The sequence below is a fragment of the Phocoena sinus genome, chromosome 8 (genome assembly GCF_008692025.1).
Source record: "Phocoena sinus isolate mPhoSin1 chromosome 8, mPhoSin1.pri, whole genome shotgun sequence".
NCBI lineage: Eukaryota > Metazoa > Chordata > Mammalia > Artiodactyla > Phocoenidae > Phocoena > Phocoena sinus.
Genome location: NC_045770.1, coordinates 94,247,648 through 94,270,154, shown reverse-complemented (window position 1 = coordinate 94,270,154; position 22,507 = coordinate 94,247,648). Strand labels below are relative to the sequence as shown.

At 39.9% G+C, this 22,507-nt stretch overlaps 1 protein-coding gene across 1 annotated transcript in view; it reads right to left on the bottom strand.

Moving 5' to 3' along the window:
• HSD17B12 (hydroxysteroid 17-beta dehydrogenase 12) overlaps window positions 1-22,507 on the bottom strand; it is a 163,248-nt gene that overhangs the window by 51,271 nt on the left and 89,470 nt on the right. Inside the window, exon 4 of the mRNA XM_032640295.1 lies at window positions 9,550-9,657. Coding sequence (XP_032496186.1) covers window positions 9,550-9,657 — 108 coding nt within the window. The remainder of the gene's footprint in view (window positions 1-9,549; window positions 9,658-22,507) is intronic.

Genomic DNA, 22,507 nt, shown 5'->3' with positions numbered 1-22,507 from the left:
AATCAATAGCAGAATAACTGAGGCAGAAGAATGGATAAGTGACCTGGAAGATAAAATAGTGGAAATAACTACCACAGAGCAGGATAAAGAAAAAAGAATGAAAAGAATTGAGGACAGTCTCAGAGACCTCTGGGACAACATTAAACACACCAACGTTTGAACTATAAGGGTCCCAGAAGAAGAAGAGAAAAAGAAAGGGACTGAAAAATATTTGAAGAGATTATAGTCAAAAACTTCCCTAATATGGGAAAGGAAACAGTCAATCAAGTCCAGGAAGCACAGAGAGCCTCATACAGGATAAATCCAAGAAAAAACACGCCAAGACACATATTAATCAAACTATCAAAAATTAAATACAAAGAAAAAATATTAAAAGCAGCAAAGGAAAACAACAAAAAACGTACAAGGGAATCCCCAAAACGTTAACAGCTGATCTTGCAGCAGAAACTCTGCAAGCCAGAAGGGAGTGGAAGGACATATTTAAAGTGATGAAAGGGAAAAATGTACAACCAAGATTACTCTACACAGCAAGGATCTCATTCAGATTTGATGGAGAAAGTAAAACCTTTACAGAGAAGCGAAAGCTAAGAGAATTCAACACCACCAAACCAGCTTTACAACAAATGCTAAAGGAACTTCTCTAGGCAGGAAACACAAGAAAAGGAAAATACCCACACAAAAAAAAACCCCAAAACAATTAAGAAAATGGTAATAGGAACATACATATCAATAATTACCATAAATGTAAATGGATTAAATGCTCCAACCAAAAGACACAGAGTGGCTTAATGGATACAAAAACAAGACCTGTATACATGCTGTCTACAAGAGACCCACTTCAGACCTAGGGACACGTACAGACTGAAAGTGAGGGGGTGGAAAAAGATATTCCATGCAAATGGAAATCAAAAGAAAGCTGGAGTAGCAATTCTCATATCAGACAAAACAGACTTTAAAATAAAGTCTACTACAAGAGACAAAGAAGGACACTACATAGTGATCAAGGGCTCAATCTGAGAAGAAGATATAACAATTGTAAACATTTATGCACCCAACATAGGAGCACCTCACTACATAAGGCAAATGCTAACAGCCATAAAAGGGGAAATCGACAGTAACACAATAATAGTAGGGGACTTTAACACCCCACTTTCACCAATGGACAGATCATCCAAAATGAAAATAAATAAGGAAACACAAGCTTTAAATGACACAAACAAGATGGACTTAATTGATACTTATAGGACATTCCATCCACAAACAACAGAATATACTTTCTTCTCAAGTGCTCATGGAACATTCTCCAGGATAGATCATATCTTTGGTCACAAATCAAGCCTTGGTAAACTTAAGAAAATTGAAATCGTATCAAGTATTTTTTCCAACCACAGCGATATGAGACTAGATATCAATTACAGCAAAAAAACTGTAAAAAATACAAACACATGGAGGCTAAACAATATGCTACTAAATAACCAAGAGATCACTGAAGAAATCAAAGAGGAAATCAAAAGATACCTAGAAACGAAAATGAAAACATGACAACCCAAAACCTATGGGATGCAGCAAAAGAAGTTCTAACTGGCAAGTCTGTAGCAATACAATCCTACCTCTAGAAACAAGAAAAATCTCAAATAAACAATCTAACCTTACACCTAAAGCAATTAGAGAAAGAAGAACAACAAAAACCCAAAGTTAGCAGAAGGAAAGAAATCATAAAGATCAGAGCAGAAATAAATGAAAAAGAAATGAAGGAAACAATGGCAAAGATCCATAACTAAAAGCTGGTTCTTTGAGAAGATAAACAAAATTGATAAACCTTTAGCGAAACTCATCAAGAAAAAAAGGGAGAAGACTCAAATCAACAGAAATAGAAGTGAAAAAGGAGAAGTAACAACTGACACTGCAGAAATACAAAGGATCATGAGAGATTACTACAATCAACTGTATGCCAATAAAATGGACAACCTGGAAGAAATGGACAGATTCTTAGAAAAGCACAACCTTCCGAGACTGAACCAGGAAGAAATAGAAAATATAAACAGACCAATTACAAGCACTGAAATTGAAAGTGTGATTAAAAATCTTCCAACAAAAAGCCCAGGACCAGATGGCTTCACAGGCGAATTCTATCAAACATTTAGAGAAGAGCTAATGCCTACCCTTCTCAAACTCTTCCAAAATATAAGGAAACACAAACACAGAGGGAGGAACACTCCCAAACTCATTCTACGAGGCCACCATTACCCTGATACCAAAACCAGACAAAGATGTCACAAAAAAGAAAACTACAGGCCAATATCACTGATGAACACAGACACAAAAAACCTCAACAAAATATTAGCAAATGGAATCTAACAACACATTAAAAGGATCACAAACCCCACTTGATCATGGTGTATCCCAGGAATGCAAGGATTCTTCAGTATATGCAAATCAATCAATGTGATACACCATATTAAGAAACTGAAGGGTAAAAACCATATGATAATCTCAATAGATGCAGAAAAAGCTTTCGACAAAATTCAACACCCATTTATGATAAAAACCCTCCAGAAAGCAGGCATAGAGGAAACTTACCTCAACATAATAAAGGCCGTATATGACAAACCCACAGCCAACATCGTCCTCAGTGGTGAACAACTGAAACCATTTTCCTAAGATCAGGAAAAAGACAAGGTTGCCCACTCTCACTGCTATTATTCAACACAGTTTTGGAAGTTTTAGCCATAGCAATCAGAGAAGAAAAAGAAATAAGGGAAGAGGCCATACATTTTGTTTTCTTTCTACTCTACCAGAACTGTCTCCTTAATCAAGGGGGAAGTTTTGGGAAGTATCCTCACCCCTAGAAGGCATGAAAATCATATCGTGGAATAACAGAGAAACTCCACCCTCTCTGCAAACTATCATCCTACCGTGTTCCTGTAATCCTTTCCTACATACATTAGAATAATAGCCTCTGTCCTTTCTTGAACCTGAGTCATTTTATACCTGGACTACAGGAAAAAAAAAAGGAAGGAGGGTATTTCCAAACACTTATCATTGGTGCTCTCTCAACTAACTTTATTTTGCCCTACTATTTTTCGTCCCCTCTCAGCACCCAACTAATCGCCAACCTACCACTACAGTTTCCTCTTTAAGCCTCTCCATTTCAAAATGATTTCTCCATGTCTTTCGTTAACTAAAATAGTCATTTCCTCAGGGTGACTGATCCAGCAAGGAGAGAGTAAACTGAATGTACTAATCCCAATAAGATGTAAATGAAGATGTCATTGCCCTTTCAGAGATATTTACATTTCAAAAGAAGGCAATTTAAAACTAATTTCTAATTAGTAAAGTTCCTGAAATGGGCAAGAAGATAATCTGTAGCGTTACATATTTTTAAACCCTCTGAAGAAGCAAGACTCTTCTACTTGTAACTTCCTTCATCAATTGGGACTGGAAAGCCACATAACTTTCTGGTGCGCTCAAGATTTCTTCCTTCCCAGGGTTCCTAGAAAAGTTTTCCTCAACCCAGTTGCTGTAGGCTTGCGGCTCCCTCTCCTAGGCATCTACTTCCTCTTTCTTTGACACTGAACTATAAGGAAGCCATCTCTGGATCCCAGCCAAATTAATTACCTGGGAGTTTGCCATTTTGAAGATCACTGGTCCTTTTCCCCAAGTAGCTAAAAATACTCTTGGGTCTTTTGTTTAAAAGCTTTGAAAATTAAGTATAAACAGTTATAGAGTTGACAAGGGCTTGAACCTGAGTATAATTAATCTCTGCTCAAACTATCTTTTACGATACTTATTCCCAACACTCAACTATTCTCCATCTCAGAACATTCAGGGAAATACTAGGTTGTAGGGGAGAAAAACAGAACACAAATGCTTCCCAAGTATTTCCCATAATCCATAAGGTTGCTTAGGCAAGGATAATCAAGAGGTATTTTTGCATTCAGCTGAGAAGGGAAGGATACCAATTTAAAAATAACCCACCAAATACATTAATAGAACAATTATTCATTTATGAAGGGCATAGGAAGAAAAGAGAATAAAAAGGTCTATTCCAGATTTTGCAATCAATGACTCTTTGCAATCAACTGACTTTTATTATCTATACATATGGTTGTTATTTAAATGATCCTTCCTAATAAAATTATGGGCACTGTGTAGAGACAGGAAAAAGTTGATGGGTAATAAATAGGCCTAAGACACTAAGCCATCACAGGTTGTCACCCTGTACCAACTGATTCTCTTGACTCTACAAGTTACATAAATAATGATAGTATGGGCTTCCCTGGTGGCACAGTGGTTAAGAATCCGCCTGCCAATACAGGTGACTCAGGTTCAAGCCCTTGTCCGGAAAGATGCCACATGCCGCGGAGCAACTATGCCCATGCGCCACAACTACTAAGTCTGTGCTCTAGAGCCCGCGAGCCACAACTACTGAAGCCCACGTGCCTAGAGCCTGTGCTCTGCAACAAGAGAAGCCACCCAATGAGAAGCCCGCGCGCCGCAACGAAGAGTAGCCCCCGCTCACTGCAACTAGAGAAAAGGCCACGCACAGCAACAAAGACCCAAGGCAGCCAAAAATAAAATAAATAAATAAGTTAAAAAAAAAATGATAGTATGGGTGGAGAGGACCTTCACAGCATTTGGCATAGGGAAATTCTTGGTCTAGTATGAATTAAAAGCTTGAATAAAGCTATGGTTGATTTTTTTTTTTAATGAATCACAAAACAAGTAACTATCTTTTTCCAGGAGGACCTTTCTATTTTTACCTCTAGAATAAAGAATGCCACTTTTTAAAAGTTAAAAAAATCATAGTGAAATTTGAAAAAAGTATTCTCTGTGGCATATTTCTAAATGCAAGGCTACTCCCCTGGCCTTGGTAACTTACGCCTCCTGCGATGTATTGTATGAAGCCCTCCAAACCAATCTGGAACACACACGAGAGTCTCTCTTGAGGAATCAAGTGAGCATTATAGCAGTCATATTTTGTTAACTAATTGTTTGCTTATTGAAAGCAGCACTGATGTCATTTTCTCTAAATAGCTCAAGTATTTTAAGTTTTCTCAAATCTGTGTTTCTTGGCCTTTGCCTGAGAGAAGACGGCAGATGCTTACTTATTTTACACACCAGAGTTAAGAATTCATTGTCTCAACCTTACGCGTTTATAGTCTTATCAAGTGATGGTGACCTTTCAGCACAAATTCACACAATTCATGGCCATTTTCTTTCTGCTTATCTTATTGAAAACAATGTTTCCTTCAGAACCAATAGCTTTGGCATTTTCCTTTGTAATTCTGAAAATATTAATTTTCTTTATTAAGCACTGACTATACTTTAGTGGTTAGTGCTATTCAAACAAATGGAATGTACCTTGGTGATTTTTATTTCTTTTTATCATTACTGGTTTCATTAATACTCGGTAGACAAAATTCTTTCCTGTGACTTAATATGGATTGCTAAATCTTACTAGAAATCAATGTACATGTTTGTTTTTTTAGGGAATGTTATAAAGGTGAGACTGACATTAAGCAGAGTTCCGAGGAAGGAGAATAAATAAGATTATTTATTAGATAGATGGGGAGGAAAAAGGGAAGAAAGAAAGTGAAGGGGCTATAGGCCCAGGTAATCATAGAAAAAAAAAAGAAAACATCGGGGCTTCCCTGGTGGTACAGTGGTTGAGAGTCTGCCTGCCAATGCAGGGGACATGGGTTCATGCCCCAGTCCGGGAGGATCCTACATGCTGCGGAGCGGCTAGGCCAGTGAGCCATGGCCGCTGAGCCTGCGTGTCCAGAGCCTGTGCTCTGCAATGGGAGAGGCCACAACAGTGAGAGGCCCGCGTACCGCAAAAAACAAAACAAAACAAAACAAAACAAAAAAAGAAAACATCAACACCAGACGCCTCCCTCAAGTTCTAGAGGGTTATACCCATACTAGAGAAAGAAATGTAAGATTTGAGTTGAAATATGACCTAGCAATAAGATAAAATTTAGCTCATAAAGGTGTTTTAATAGTTTCCTCAAAAATCTTGACAAATTAAAATTACAATGCAATATAAGATATCTGCTAATAAATGTCAATATAATTATACAAAGCTTATGATTAAGGAGACAGTTCTGGTAGAGTAGAAAGAAAACAAAATGTATAGCCAATTAATAGTATAATGTATGTGAAAGTGCTGCTATAAACTTTAAAGGAGTATGTAAACATTAGCTATAATTATTTTTATTATTGATCTGTAACCAACCTAGAAATCAAAAATTAAGTTGTCTGTGTATGTGTGTGTGTCTCTCCATAAGTATTCAATCAGAACTATTTAATTACAATATAACTTCAAAGCAGGGTTTCTCAACCTCAGCACTGTTGAGATTTTAGACTGATCATTCTTTGCTGTGGGAGTCTGTCCTGTGCACTGAGGGATGTTTAGCAGCATCCCCGCCCTGTACCCACCAGGGGCCAGTAGAACTTCCTCCTCCTCCCCCCCTCAATTAGCGACAAACAGAAATGTCTCTGGACATTGCCAGACGCTGCAAAATTGCCCCTGGTTGAAAGCTATGTTAAAGCACAAGAAAAACCTAGAAGTTATATTTATGGCTCTCCCGCACAAACTGAGGATGACAGACAGCCAAGATGAACTAGAGCTAGATATCCATCACTAGGCACATGTGGCTACTGAACACTTAAAAGGTAGCTAGTCCGAACTGAGATATGTTATAAATGTAAAATACATCCTAGACTTGAGGATTTGGTATGAGAAAAAGAATAGAAAATGTTTCAAAAAACTTTATGTGGATTACATGTTAGTGATAATATTTTGGATATAGTGGGTTAAAATAAAATACATTATAAAAATTAGTTCATTTGTTCCTTTTTGCTTTTTAAAAATGTGGCTACTAGAAATGTTCAAATTAAATGTGTGGTTTGCATTATATTTCCAGTGGACAGTGCTGAACTTGTGCAAAAAATTATCCCTCCTTCACACTATACGTTCCAGGCAGCCTTTGATAACAGAGAGCTCTGTCCCCAGTTTTCTCTTTACCTTCTCTCCATTCTCCTTGGATTAGCTCGTTTCCTTTCTTCAGTGAGATTACTACACAGAGATGACTTACCTCCAAACTCTATCTCTATTTAGGAGCTCTACCAAAACCTAGATCCATATGTCCACTATCGACTTAACAACCCCACTTGGACATCCTAGAGGAACCCCAAACTTAAATGATCCTCATTCCCAAAAAGGGTCCTCCTCCAGGATTCCCCATTTTATTAGATGGCACTATTGACACAGATGTTCAAGCCAGAAACCTGAAGGTCATCATGAGTTCTCTTACAATCTCTCACAAGTAGAGTCCTGCTTCCTCTACTCCCTCAGTATTTCTGGAATCGTCCTTTTTCCTAACACTGGCTAGGCCAAGTCACCATTATTTCTCCCCATATCAACTCCATCATCCCTTTTACCCTCTTATTACACCCTGCCCTCCCCATCTCAACACTTAGCCCACAAGTAACTATTTTTGATTAGGGCTGTCTTTCCCTTTAGAACATTATACTCCATAAAGCCAGGCGCTTTCCTGTTCATTGTTGTATCTCCAGTTCATTGACTGACGAATGAATGAATGAATGAATGAATGAATAAAAAGGGATGTAAACTGCCGACTCACAGGTTGCAATTTACTAAGGGGCTGGACTACAAAGCAGTGGTTCCATTAGCATATGTGGCCCAGGAAAATATCAACCCTTAGGTCTAAATATCAATGTACCCTCATCTTTAACAGATCTATCTATTGTGCATAAAATCACACTGCAGACTTTCTATGTACTGGGTCAGGAAAGAACAGCTGAAGAGTGCCTTTTATAACCCTCCAGCCCAGCAGCAAACCTGATGCCTGACATCTTCCATTTTCAATGGCATAGTCTCAGAGTAGCTATAGTTTCAGAGTTACCCAGTGAAAAGCAGCTGAAATTTATACAAAGCTAAGAACAACTGTGATTAACTGAACCACTCCTGAAACAAAGTTATTCTCCAAGAACACAAGTTCAAAATAAGTCTCCTCTCATTAGGGATCCTTGATCCCCCTCCTTGCCTAAGCCAGCCTTCACTCTCCAGTCCACGACTAGTTTGAAAGGGGTTTGGATGGACTATGGCGGTGTCTATCCTAACTAGGAAGTTACAGCTACTACTGACTTGGAATTTTTTAAAAGTTGAGAATTTTACAGATGTTAGCTGTGTTTTAGGTTAAGCTAAAGGAAGAAGAGCTTGTGAAAGACTCCGAGTAATGTATGTATTAGAGAAGAACAAAGCAAAAATTAGACCTGTGTGTTCATTCATCTTTTGCTACTGGCTCTCCTATAAGTATGGGAATAGCTGTGAGGGTAGGTGGGGTGTGGTGATGTATGATATGGACCAGGCAGGAGCTGAAAAGATAACACATCAAAGCCAGGGTTAACCCCAGGTCCAATGGCACTATGTAGGGCTAACTTTTTTTTAATTGCCTTTTCAAGAAATTATATGAGACCATTCTTTTATAGTATGAGGAAGAAAGGTGGGGTCGTGACTAAAGAAAGGTTAAGAAACATTTTTTAAAAGTATTTTCTCTTCGTTGTTCCTCCTTTTATAGTCCAATAAAGAAAACAATGGCAATTACCAGGTTCCCACCAATTTAGGCAGTGGGATAAAGAGATTTAGTGAAGAAGTGACATTTTTCTGGACTAGATGCCCTTTTTCTTTCTAGAAATGAGTCAGAGAATGCTGGGTGACTTTCTGAAGCCTGTTTTTTTTTTCTTTTCCTCAAAATCTGGTGAATCTTTTCCATAACAAGGATCAATACTTCCACATCTCAGCAGAAGCATTGATTTTTGGCAATAAGGTAGCTGAGGTGTAACACAAGGAAGTAGGAGACTCAGAGAAAACAAACAGTGGCTAAATCCCACGCGCAGTACTCAGTCTCTACGGCAGCTTGGGCAAGTCACTCATCTCTCTGAGCCACGTCTTCTCAATTGGGGTGATACCTCTCCCCCCAAGGGAACAAAAATTGATTCCGGGGTATGGTGTGAGCTCTTATCCTTTTTATATATAAAGAAGAGATATACATACAGCACATAAACAAGATACACAGTGGATCTGTGGTATTAAAGTCTCATGGGAGGGTAGACTAGGGGAAAATAATGTCTAAAAAGGCTCCTTGTTGGGGAGGAGGTAATACTGAACAAAAGGCTGAGACCCCTCTAAGCCTTTATTTCCTCAGCTGTAAAAATGGGTCGGCATTACCCACCACAAAGGATTATTATGATATAGCTATATCTAAGTATATACAGAGAGAATGAGAGACTGGAAATAAAGCAGGCAGGGAAAACAACCTAAATTGTAGAATCATCATTAAAACACAACCCAAAACATAAAGATTCAAGTGTATATAGATCCCTATCATCTAATGATCACTTGTATTAACAAGACAATTTTCTTCTCACTAGTCATTTCACCAACTGAACACCTAACATCCAAAAAGAAAGTCCTAGTCAATAAATGCAAGAAGAATCTGGAAACATGAAAAAGATACAAACCTAAAACACCAATTTCAAGACCTGCCAAGCTTGTTTTAATTTTATCATAAATATCTTCTGATGCAAAGTCAACAGCAATGGTCTTTGTTTCCACTTTGAATTTTTCTCCTAGGGAAAAAAACACAAATGGAGAGAGGAAAAATTAATATATGATTTAATTAATTAATTAAATTAAGATTTAAGCATTTGATGACATTACCCTTTCAAACACTTTTCCCCCCAAGTTTTATATGAAATTTAGACCAGGATAATTTTAAGCGATCATGAGAGCACCTAAGATATGATATGGAGTCAACACAGTAGTTCTGCAATAAAAATTCCAATGTTATCACAGAGCTGGCTGAATGTTCCTTAATCAGTTCTCCTATAAATCAATAATGATGACTTTTTAGACCCTTAGGTACAAATAAAAAAACATGATGCATATCATAATATTATATACTCTTTAAATATCACTGGTTTGTGATTTTATTTGCAAACTGATACTTCATAATTTCAGGAAAAAGTCTTAAGTGTGATCTATTAAAACAAAAAATCCACCTTATTAAAGTGGAAATAAAATGAATGATCTGGGTTTCCCTGGTGGCGCAGTGGTTGAGAGTCCGCCTGCCGATGCAGGGGACACGGGTTCGTGCCCCGGTCCAGGAAGATCCCACATGCCGCGGAGCGGCTGGGCCCGTGAGCCATGGCCACTGAGCCTGCGCATCCGGAGCCTGTGCTCCACAACGGGAGAGGCCCGCGTACCACAAAAAAAAAAAAAGAATATGATCATATTGGAATTTAGGAGCTTGGTTAATAATGAATAATCACTACATTTAAAAAGCCACACAAAATGCATAGTAATGGAGCTACAAAGTGATACCAGAAAGACCTGTGTTCTACTTTGCACAGGACTGTTAAGGTCCAAACAGAGCTAAGGGAAATAACAGATTCAGAAATGAGACCCTGGAGAAATAAAACTCATCTGAGGGAACATGTCATGTTGATTTCTGCCTTCACTAGTGAGCCGCTTTGAGAAGATGGCATGGACTGCGAGGTCACCCAGACTTGGGTACCAATTTGACTTCCACAGTTATTTGCTAAATGACTTTGAGCAAGTCACATACCCTCTATGGGCCTCAGCATCCTCTTGTGAAAATGAAGGTAATAATGCCCATTAGTGCTATCAAAGGTACCAAAGTATTACCTTTAGTATAACAATACTACCATGTACTGGCATACATGAGGCACTCCATAAAGTCTCCAAGAATGCTTATTCTTTGGAGCTTGATGAGAATTCAAAAGAATTAATTTAAAAATCCTGCTTCCAAAAATAAAATTTTCTTCCTTCAAAGTCAATGCCAGTTTATCACAGAATATACAGCAGTAATCCACATAGGAGGTTTCTGTTCTTGATCTGAAAGGATTTATGTCTAAAACTAAAGAGCTGGTTCACAAGAGATTCTTTAGACTCAATGAAAAGTATCCATCCTAGATAGGAATCTATGAATAAACAAGAGAGGATATAACTGACCTGGAAAATACCTTATCTGGTGTTGAAGGTATACCTACTATTCGAATATAAATGAGTTATTACATGTTCATGTAATGGACAGCCAGATACAGGGCTGTCATTTCCCAGTAGCTGGTCTGACATGTCTTAGCATAAATGGTTCACAGAATTTACCACAAGTAAGTAAAGAACTCTGCCTTTATTAGAGCCACCAATTCACAAGAAAAAAGACCAAAATCAAAAGGCTGAAGGATACCTTTTATTGAATGTAAAACTTTATTCTGGAAGTAAAATAAGATAAAATTTATTTACTTATTTGAGGAAAGCAACAACTGTTTCCACACTAGCACTATATACTGACATTTAGGAAAATTTCTCTCTAGTAATAAAAGCTACCTCACAACCCCTGAATCAAATTTACTTTTAGATCTCACAGGATTTGGTGAATGTACTTATATGGCACAGTCTTACATAGATACGCTGCTTAAAAAAAAAAAAATTCAGAGACCCTTTTGGAAAGAATGTTACTTAATAAGAACCCTCCAGTAAGCTCTTTCTTATGTCTTCACAGTAGGATAAGCAAAATGGTTTCTGACACAAGTTGTTCAAGATAAATAAAAATTTGAACTTATACCTGAATTACTCTGAACCATGTTCTAGTCCAGTTAACGTTGTTTACTTTCTCTTAACTTTTCTTCACTGCCTCTATTGTGGGCTTTTCTTTCTTTCTTTTTTTAACATAGGTCAGCTCCTGTCACCCTCCTTGCAATCCTCCAAAGCATTCCATCTCTTTTACAGTAAGAACCAAAGTCTTCAGCATCAGCCTGACACTGAACTAATCTCCACCCACTTACTCTCCAGTTGCTCCCCAGCCTTGGTCACAGGGGTCCTAGCAGTTCTTTAGACACAGGATGTTCCCCAAATACACTCAAGGCTTTTGAAATTACTGTGCCCTCTGTCTGGAATGCTTTTCCACATCCCCTGTCTCTGTTGGGTCTTTAAGTAAATGTTACCTTCTCAGAGAAGCTTTCACTGACCACCCTGTAAAAAATGCAGGGCTTCCCTGGTGGCGCAGTGGTTGAGAATCCGCCTGCCAGTGCAGGGGACACGGGTTCGAACCCTGGGCCGGGAGGATCCCGCATGCCACAGAGCAGCTAAGCCCATGCGCCACAACTACTGAGCCTGCGCTCTAGAGCCCACGAGCCACAACCACTGAAGCAAGCGCCTGGAGCCCGTGCTCCTCAATGGGAGAGGCCACTGCAGTGAGAGGCCTGCGCTCCGCAGCAAGGAGTGGCCCCCGCTCGCCGCAACTGGGGAGAGCCAGCGTGCAGCAACAAAGACCCAAATCAGCCAAAAATAACTAAAAAAAATAAAAATAAAAAATGCAGCCATTCCTCCCCAGCACTCTTTGTCCCCCTTCCCTGCTTTACTTCACTCCATCATGCTTACCCCTCTCTAATGTACTATATACTTTAATAACGCATGTGTTTGCTGTCATCTGCTCCCACCAGAATTAAGCTTGTGAGGGCAAGGTCTGGGATCTGCTTTGTTCAGTTGCTCAACGTCACAAAGGCTCCAGGGTCCTTCCACGCTTTTCTCCTATTCCCCTAGGCTGGCTCTTCTCTTGGTTTCAAGGGAGCCACTGCCATTCCAAGCATCCATGCAGGCAATGTTCAGAGGCAGAAATGGGGCATCCCTGTTACATGTCCCTTTTATAGTGAGGAAAACTTCCTCAGAAGAATCCAGCAGACTTCCCTCACATTTCTTTTCCCAAGATTATGGGATATGTCTTAAAAAACTCAAAAAAGAGCTAACATATGATCCTGCAATCCCACTCCTGGGCATATACCTGGAGAAAAACATGGTCTGAAAGGATACATGCACCCCAATGTTCATTGCTGCACTATTTACAACAACCAAGAGAAAGAAGCAACCTAAGTGTCCATCGACAGAGGAATGGATAAAGAAGATGTGGTACACATATACAATGGAATACTACTCAGCCATTAAAAAAAGAATGAAATAATGACATTTGCAGCAACATGGATGGACCTAGAGACTGTCATACTGAGTGAAGTAAGTCAGACAGAAAAAGAGAAATATCCTATGATATCGCTTATATGCAGAATCTAAAAAGAAATGATACAAATGAACTTATTTACAGAACAGACTCACAGACTTAGAGAATGAACTTATGGTGACGGGGGGCGGGGAGGAGAGGATGGGGGGAAGGGAGAGTTAGGGAGTTTGGGATTGACATGTACACACTGCTATATTTAAAATGGACAACCAACAAGGACCTACTGTGTAGCACAGGAAACTCTGCTCAATATTATATAACAATCTAAATGGGAAAAGAATTTGAAAAAGAATAGATACATGTATTTGTATAACTGAATCAACTTTTGCTGTACACCTGAAACTATCACAACATCGTTAATCAACTATATGCCAATTAAAAAAAAATTTTTTTAAAGATTATGGGATATGCATGCTCTTGACCAGGCCCATGTACTGGCTCTGAGGATTCCGTGAACCGTCCCTACCACTACCACCAAGTTGTGTGAATCAAAAATAGTAGCACATATATAAGAATAGGACAGGAAATGCCTCTCTCTGGCCAAGACGATTAGAAAAGAAGTATGAAGGATGTTCTAAAAAGCTGAGGTGGAGATAGCTGGCTTCCTTAGGAGCTAGGAAATAAATCTAGGCATCTTCCCCCTCCCCATAGTCTATCAGCTCTCATCTGACCCTGCCAACAGAAACCAGCACAGACAAACAAGAATCCTCAATTTTAAACATCAGTACTGGGGTTCCCTGGTGGCGCAGTGGTTGGGAGTCCGCCTGCTGATGCAGGGGACACGGGTTCGTGCCCCAGTCTGGGAAGATCCCACATGCCGCGGAGCGGCTGGGCCCGTGAGCCATGGCCGCTGAGCCTGTGCATCCGGAGCCTGTGCTCCGCAATGGGAGAGGCCACAACAGTGAGAGGCCCGCGTACCACAAAAAGACAAACAAACAAAAAAACCATCAGTACAAGGATGTAATAAGCATCTGGAAGAGAAGTGGGGACCACATACACATAAAACAACCTTCATTTCCACCTTCGCCACCTCCCCTACCCAAGGTTCTTCATAAGACTACCAGTCCACAACTCAGCAACAGCCCACCACTGGGGAAGAGTAAGAACTTCATCAAAGCCTTTGGAGACATACCTCTGAGTACTCTGATCCTTGCCCACCACAGAGGCCCATGACATGACAGCCTCTGTCAAGCCTTTCCTCCAGGGTAGGAGCTGTGATAAGTTAAAATAAATACCCTACAAGTGTGTGGAATAAAGATATACAAACAAGTGAATCTGAAGGTTGCAATGGAAAGAGATGAGCCACTCAACTGCCCCTTCAAGGAAATTCTGGTTACCCCAGCTGCTGGGGTATCATCAGCAGACAGCTTTCAGGTGTCAGCCCCTTGGTGGGGGGTGGGGGGAGGCAGGGGGAGGGGGTTGCCTCAGCTTCAGAGAGTTGCCTGAACCAAGATCATGCCTTTCTCATGACATCCACATCCAATGAGTGACTGAGGTGAGAGTATAAAACCACTGGACAGCCTTTTACTGCCCACATTCTGATTCCAAAAGTATAGTCTGTTTACTATCTTATTTTTCTGTTCTTTCGTAATGCCCTAGTTTTAATTATTCTAACTTTAAGTTTTAATATGTCTAGTAGTGCAGAGCTCCTTTACTCTTACTCTTTTTCAAAAGTTTATTGGTTTTCCTTACTTGTTTAGTCTCAGTTTTTATTGGGTTGCATTCAACATTTCAATTAAATTTATGAAGAATGACAATGTGGCGTTCCCTCTAGGCTCTCCATTTATTCAATGCCTCACGGTAAAATCTAGTGTTGTGAATTCTTAAAGAAATTAAAGAACTAAAGAATCCCATTATTAGAATACTACACACCATATGCAAAGATACTCCATACTACTGACTTAAACCCTTTGATATTTGAAATTGGATAGGCTAGCATCCTAGCTACTAGTTGTAGCCAAATATAATCATGCCCTCCTTCGCTTTTATCCAGATTGAAATGATTCCGATATGGTCTTGGCCCTCTATCTCTCAGCCTAGTGGCTAAAACGGAAAACTAAGAAGCAAAATCCTCTGATGATTGATATGAGCTGTTCAAGGCAGTCAACTCACTAGAAATGGGGGCAGAAAATCAGCTCTGGCTTAAAAAGTGGGGAATGAAGCTAAGAAATAGCTGGGCTGATACCATTCATCCCTTTTTATCTACTATTCCACTGAAAACCACATGACCACAATGGTGGAATATTAGAAAGCAAATATTATTCATAAATATAGAGTTATAACAATGAATGTGCTAACTGCCTTGAGTCAGTCCATCACTTCTAAGAATGGGTGCCCCACTCCTACACTCACATTGCTGATTTTTACTCAGAGGATCCTGAATTAGTTCAAGTCTGGAATTGACAGAGAAGGAACTTCTCTGTCAAAAGTAGTTTCAAGATGCAGCTAAAACACCTCTCAATATTAAAACTATCACGTGGGACTTCCCTGGTGGTGGAGTGGTTAAGAAACCGCCTGCCAATGCAGAGGACACGGGTTTGATCCCTGATCCGGGAAGATCCCACATGCCACAGGGCTACTAAGCCCACGTACCACAACTACTGAGCCTGTGCTCTGGAGCCCGCGAAGCACAACTACTGAATCCGCATGCTACAACTACTGAAGCCTGCATGTCTAGAGCCCATGCTCCACAACAAAAGAAGCCACCGCAATGAGAAGCCCGCACACCGCAATGAAGAGTAGCTCCCACTTGCTGTAACTAGAGAAAGTCCGCGTACAGCAACAAAGACCCAATGTAGCCAAAAATAAGTAAATAAAATAAATTTAAAGAAAAAAAATGAAATAAAAATAACACGTTTTTATGTTCAAACCTAGAAAGGTCATGAACATATTCATAATAACCTTATGTTTAACGTACTTCTAGGTCTGGCCATCACTATTTTCATTTTGTTCAACAAATTGACATCTCTCCACTTTCCCTGAAGACTAGGATAATATATTGGTGGTTTATATTGATACAAATACCAGAAAAAAAAAAATCGACACCTCTCAAATGTAACAGTTTTGCTCTAAGCATAATCTTATAGGTCTTAGAAAGACTTTCCTCATTTTTTCCCCTGGGTGTCTGTGGATATTAGGTCTGAGAATGCTAGAAAAGAGGTCTAATCTACATAAACTCATGTACTATTTATAATTTTTCTATTAATAACAACCAAAAATAATATATTGATTCTCCTTTCTTGACACATCTGCTCCAAATAAACAATCTGTCTTTCCCCCTAAGTTTCAGTTTCCCCCTATTCATTACAAAATTCCTATTACATTTATCCTTCCTCATCTTTTCCATATTATAAATTTCATCATTTAAGATTCGAGTTGTGTCACCACCTCTGTGGACTGAATTTTCATGATTCCCATTACCTCCAACGTAAAGCTACTTACTTCCTCTCAACTGTGCTCCTAGAGACCTTCTATATAACACTATTAACACTTCCCATAATACATTATGCAGAGAGTCTCTACTTCCTAACAAACACAATCAATTTGTTATCTTTGTATTCCCAGCACCTAGCACAATGCCTGGCATATAGCAGAGGTCACTCAAATGTTTGTTGATTGAATAAATGCATCTAGGCCAACACAGCTGATAATATTAAAATCATCTCACTACTTCTTGAACTCCTCTCTATAGAAATAAAACTACATGCCGGTAAGAGATGTCTGTGTGAGACATAATAACATAAGGTACTTAACACTAGGCTTTTTAAAGCATTAAGATAAATTGAGAAACAACTCAGTTCTTCCATCTGTCCTGCCTGGGTTAGACTACCATCCACATGGAAGTAGAAACACTTTAGAGTTATTAGAAACCTTAGAAAACCATCCAGTCTCATGAATAAAGTACTCCAGGAGCTTAACTCAGGGGCACGGAGATGAACATGGAAGACACTTTAGTCATGGGACCACTCTCCCTCTCCCCAGCCCTGAAAAAGATAATCAGGGGGAGAGGAGAGACTCTTGGGAAAATGGTACTATATTCAATGCCTACCAATTTTAGCTTCTTAAATCTAAATTCATTAAATTCAATTTGTAACTATAAAAATGTACTGCATGTTTTGAAAACCCCCTCCATTTTCACATGTTTTACAATATTTAGAGCTGTAAAAAGTGAGTCTTTTGTACTTTTTCTAAGTTTTAGGAGAAAACAAAGAACAAGTCCCCTAAACATATCCTTTCCACTTAACTTCACTCCTTTTCCTGTTTTCTTTTTTACCCCCAAACCTCACCATCTCCCTTCACCCCTGCCCCTTGGGATTAGACATCTCCCCACAGAGAAAACCTCCCTTATGTAGCTCTGGAGAAAAGATGCTTATGCCCTAGATGGGAAAAATTCATCTGACTCCATTTTTTTTAAAAGGCCCACTTAATTATAATTATCAGAGATGCTACACAAATCACGGTCCATTTCTTTTTTACATTGCCCTTGAAAATATATTCATGACAATTTTAATCTCAGATGAAGAGACTCACTTTCAGTCAAATCAAAAAATCTGTCATAGCATCATCAGGGATTCCATCCCAAACCAAGTATTTCTTTCTTTATTTTAAGCCAAGGTTATTATATATTTTATTCATTACAGCCTATTTAACTAGAACAGCCATCTGTACTAAATAAAAACCTTAAACCATGTGAACTTCTTCTACCGATAGGGCATGAATAGGTCCCATTCTTCTTAAGCCCTGAGTTCTACATTTGGTTCAGGTATTGTAGACCCCTGGACAAGGCACCTTTGAAGAAATTTTCAAAGAAAGATGTTTATTTTCTACACTTGGAGGAAAAAAAAGGCCTGCCAATGGAAACATCTGAATTTTATTTTTTGAGGTGAGAAAAATATAAAAATTATTTCTAACATTATTATGCTTAAGATTCCAAGATGATACTGCTAATACTACGGAAGCAGAGTATTACGGGCTGAATATTTGTGTCCCCTCCCCCAATTCATATGTTGAAGGCCTAACCCCCAATGTGATGGTGTTTGGAGGTGGGGCCTATGGGAAGTAATTAGGTTTAGCTGAGGTCATGAGGGTGGGGCCGTCATGATGGGATTCGTGACCTTGTATGAAAATGAAGAGAGAGAGAGCTCTTTCTCTCTACACAACACACCTAGGAAAGGCCAAGGAGACACAGGGAGAAGACAAGCCAGGAAAGAGGCTCTCACCAGGAACTGAATCTGCCAGGACCTTGATCTTGGACTTCCCAACCTCCAGAACTGTGAGAAACAAAGGTCTGCTGTTTAAGAGACCCAGACTATGGGGCTTCCCTGGTGGCCCAGTGGTTAAGAATCCACCTGCCAATGGAGGGGACACAGGTTCAAGCCCTGGTCGAGGAAGATCCCACATGCCACGGAGCCACTAAGCCCGTGCACCACAACTACTGAGCCTACACTCTAGAGCCCATCAGCCACAACTACTGAAGCCTGAGCGCCTAGAGCCTGTGCTCTGCAACAAGAGAAGCCACCACAATGAGAAGCCCACACACAACAAAGAGTAGCCCCCGCTCACCGCAACTAGAGAAAGCCTGAACACAGCAACAAAGACCCAACACAGCCAAAAATAAAAATAAATAAAATAAATAAATTGAAAAATAAAAAGAGAGAGAGAGAGAGAGAGACCCAGACTATGATATTTTATTATGGCATCCTGAGCTGACCAAGACATAGAATTTGTTCAAAACAGCATGGGGATGCAGTCAGAAGCTCTGGACTTGAATGCCAACTCCATCACTTGGCTGAGGGTCCTTCAATCAAGCCTTTCAACCTTCAGGAAGTCCATTTCTTAGGCTTTAAACTACAAGAAATAATACCCACCCTACAGAATTCCTATGAGGATTACATGTCATAGCATATGAGAATGTATTTTATGAAACTGTAAAGCCTTATTCAAATGTTTTCCTTTCCTGTATCTGTCAATATCTACAAAGATGACTGCATGATATATAGTTGTTTTTTCCTAAACAGCACAGGCTGCTATTAGGTATTATCTGTATCATCAACTCTTTCCTCTTTACATCAGCTGCATATCCCCTGTCAATCTGACCAAGCACATATACCTCCACTTTAAAGAGTGATTTACTTATTACTGTATCACCCATGGAATCTATGGTTACAATATACTACTTAAGCCATGCCTTTAGTGTCCCAAGTGTTTCTTTCACTCAATTTGCTTGTGATTAACCTTTGAATTACTATGCTTTATCTATTCCAAGATGCACATTTTTATTCACTTTTTATCTCTGAAATCAGAATGCCTTACAATTGATGGCGTGTCAGTTTAATAGGCCATTTTTCTTTCTTAATGCTTATAAGCTGCATCATTTCATGATCAATGGTGTCTCAGATTTGATGAAAGAAACAGAACCCTGCTGGTCTCCACCCTCCTCTTTCAGGTCATGAAATGAACCAAGGACAGCTTCCAAATGCAAGATTCTCTGGTATTGCAGTGCCTATTACATTCCAACACCACCGCTAGTCAAGAAGGCAGAAACTTGCCCATCCGAAACTAAGACCCAACAACCTTAGCATATGTTCATTCATTTACTCAGGCGACACAGGCATTTGCCACCAGGCAAAGCACCTCACTCCCTAAATTGTCAGTTCTGTGAGGGCAGGGTCCATGTCTGGTATTTTCTTTACCACTATACACTCAGAGCCCAATAGTGCCTGGTACACGATAGGAGCTGAATGAGTATGTTTTGGCTGATTAAATTCAAGAAGTACACACTGAGTAGTGTCCACATGTCAGACTTTACCCTGAGAATAATAGCAGATACCTGCAAATAGGTCATGTTTTGGTGAAGGAAATGTGTGTGAACCCATCTGGTGCTCTAATAAACATAAACAAATCGTGCAAAGAGAAAGCAATCACTCTTGCAGAGTGGGATTTTCTACAGGAGGTGACACTGGTTTCGAGTCCTTGAGTAGGAATGGGCCAGGCAGAGAAGAAGTAGGCAAAAGCAGAGAGTGGGGAAAAGGAAGGGCATGTGGATGGAGTAGGTGGTACACAGAGAGAAACAGAAAGAAACAGTTCTGTAGAAGGACACTGGTGGAGGCTGTATGTGCCAAGATAACAAGCAGGACCAGCTACATAATTTTCTGGGGCCCAGTGCAAAATAGAAATGTGGGGCCCCTTGTTCAAAAATTAAGACTTTCAGGATGGTGACAGCAGAGCATCAAACCAAAGACAGGGCCCTGTGCAAATGCACAGGATACAGACCTATAAAGGCGGCCCTATAACACGTTGACAAGTCATCCTGTGTGTTAGAGTACTTAGCAGAGGTTCTTAAGCTAGGAAGTGACACGGCCACACTTGTTTTTAGGAAGGATTGCTGTGGCAAAGAGGACACAGCCTATTATCAAAAGTAATGGGCAGGGCTTCCCTGGTGGCGCAGTGGTTGAGAGTCCGCCTGCCGATACAGGGGACACAGGTTCGTGCCCCAGTCCGGGAAGATCCCACATGCCACGGAGCGGCTGGGCCCGTGAGCCATGGCCGCTGAGCCTGCGCGTCCGGAGACTGTGCTCCGAGACGGGAGAGGCCACAACAGTGAGAGGCCCACGTACCGCAAAAAAAAAAAAAAAAAAAGTTAACGGGCAGCTGGGAGAGAACACAGCAGCTACCGAATTAGTCCTAAGAGAAGGGGCCCAAAGAAGGGAGGCAGCAGTGGAAACGGGAGATCTCTGAGTTAGAGTCTGAGTTGGGGAAGAGAGGACACAATGGTTTTATCCACCTGCTTTAGATAGTTTATTAACTATAGTATCTTAGAGCTAAAACAGTCTTCATTTGGGACTTCCCTGGTGGTCCAGTGGTTACGACTCTGCATTCCAATGCAAGGGCCACGGGTTTGATCCTTGGTCAGGGAACTAAGATCCCACATGCTGCGCAGCCAAAACAAAAATAAATCAAAAAATAAAACAGTCTTCATAAGTTTTGCATATGAGGCAACATTCCTCCAATTATGTCTCAGCATTTTTTAAATCACATGTTTCTGTTATTTTTATTTATTTATTTTTTTGGAAAGCAACTTTTTTCTTGAGGTAGCTTACTTACTTCTCTTCATTGGCTTGAGAAATGAAATTATAGTCATCTCTTGGTATCCAGGGGGATTGGTTCCAGGACCCCCTGTGGATATCAAAGTCCACAGAGGCTCAAGTCCCACAGTCAGCCCATGTATTCACGGATTCAACCAACCCAGGATCGTAAACATAATACATGATCCTGTGGTTGGTTGAATCCACAATGTGGAACCCACAGATACAGAGGGCCATGAGTACTACCAGTAAGATCTGGGCCAGAGCTGACCAATTTTCCACGCAGGATAATCGTGAACTAAAAATCAAGTTGGAAATCAAAAGGCATATTTTTGTTACCCTCCGTAACATTCCTCCCTTCTTCTTTCAAAGAGAAAGGTAGTTAGAACTAATCGAAGTCAAATATCACACGGTACCTTTCTTCTAAAAATGCTGATGGTGCTTTTTTTTTTTTAAGTGACCTCTTTTTATTTCAACCTGTCACTCTGTTCTTAAAAGATTCCACTCTGGTTTTGTGAGACCTTGCCACAGGAAAAAGTATTCCTTTCAAGATCTGGGTCTCTCACTTTGGTATTTAGATAAAGGAAGCTTAACAGTTGCTTTTATTTCTTTAAAGACAAAACAAAACAAAACTAGGAACTTTCGAAAAAACCACCATAAAAGTTAAAGTATCAGGGCTTCCATGGTGGCGCAGTGGTTGAGAGTCCGCCTGCCGATGCAGGGGACATGGGTTCGTGCCCTGGTCCGGGAAGATCCCACATGCCGCGGAGCGGCTGGGCCCGTGAGCCATGGCCGCTGAGCCTGTGCGTCCGGAGCCTGTGCTCTGCAATGGGAGAGGCCACAACAGTGAGAGGCCCGCGTACAGCAAAAAAACCAAACAAACAAAAAAAAAAAGTTAAAGTATCAGCTACTGAAATGAGTATTTTACTTTATGGCAATTAATACTCTGAAGATCAATAGAGTTCAGCATTTTGTCAAGAGTAGAACCATTTTTCTATTTAACACAAAAAATTTCATTTAAATTATTAAAAGAGCACAGTCTTCATATATTAAACCACAGTAAAAGCAAAAGTGCTTGATTTAGAGTCTCCTCCTGTACTCTTTGGACTAAGGATAAGGACCCGACACCAATCACCCTGACTCTAGGACTTCCTAAGGAACTCAGAGGTTCCATGTAAAATGCATAGGGTTGCAGTTAATAGTCTACCAACTAAACAGGAGTAATAACTATTATAGTTATCAATTACTGAGAATCAACTAAATGCAAAAAAGTCTACTGAATGACATTATGTCATTTAATCT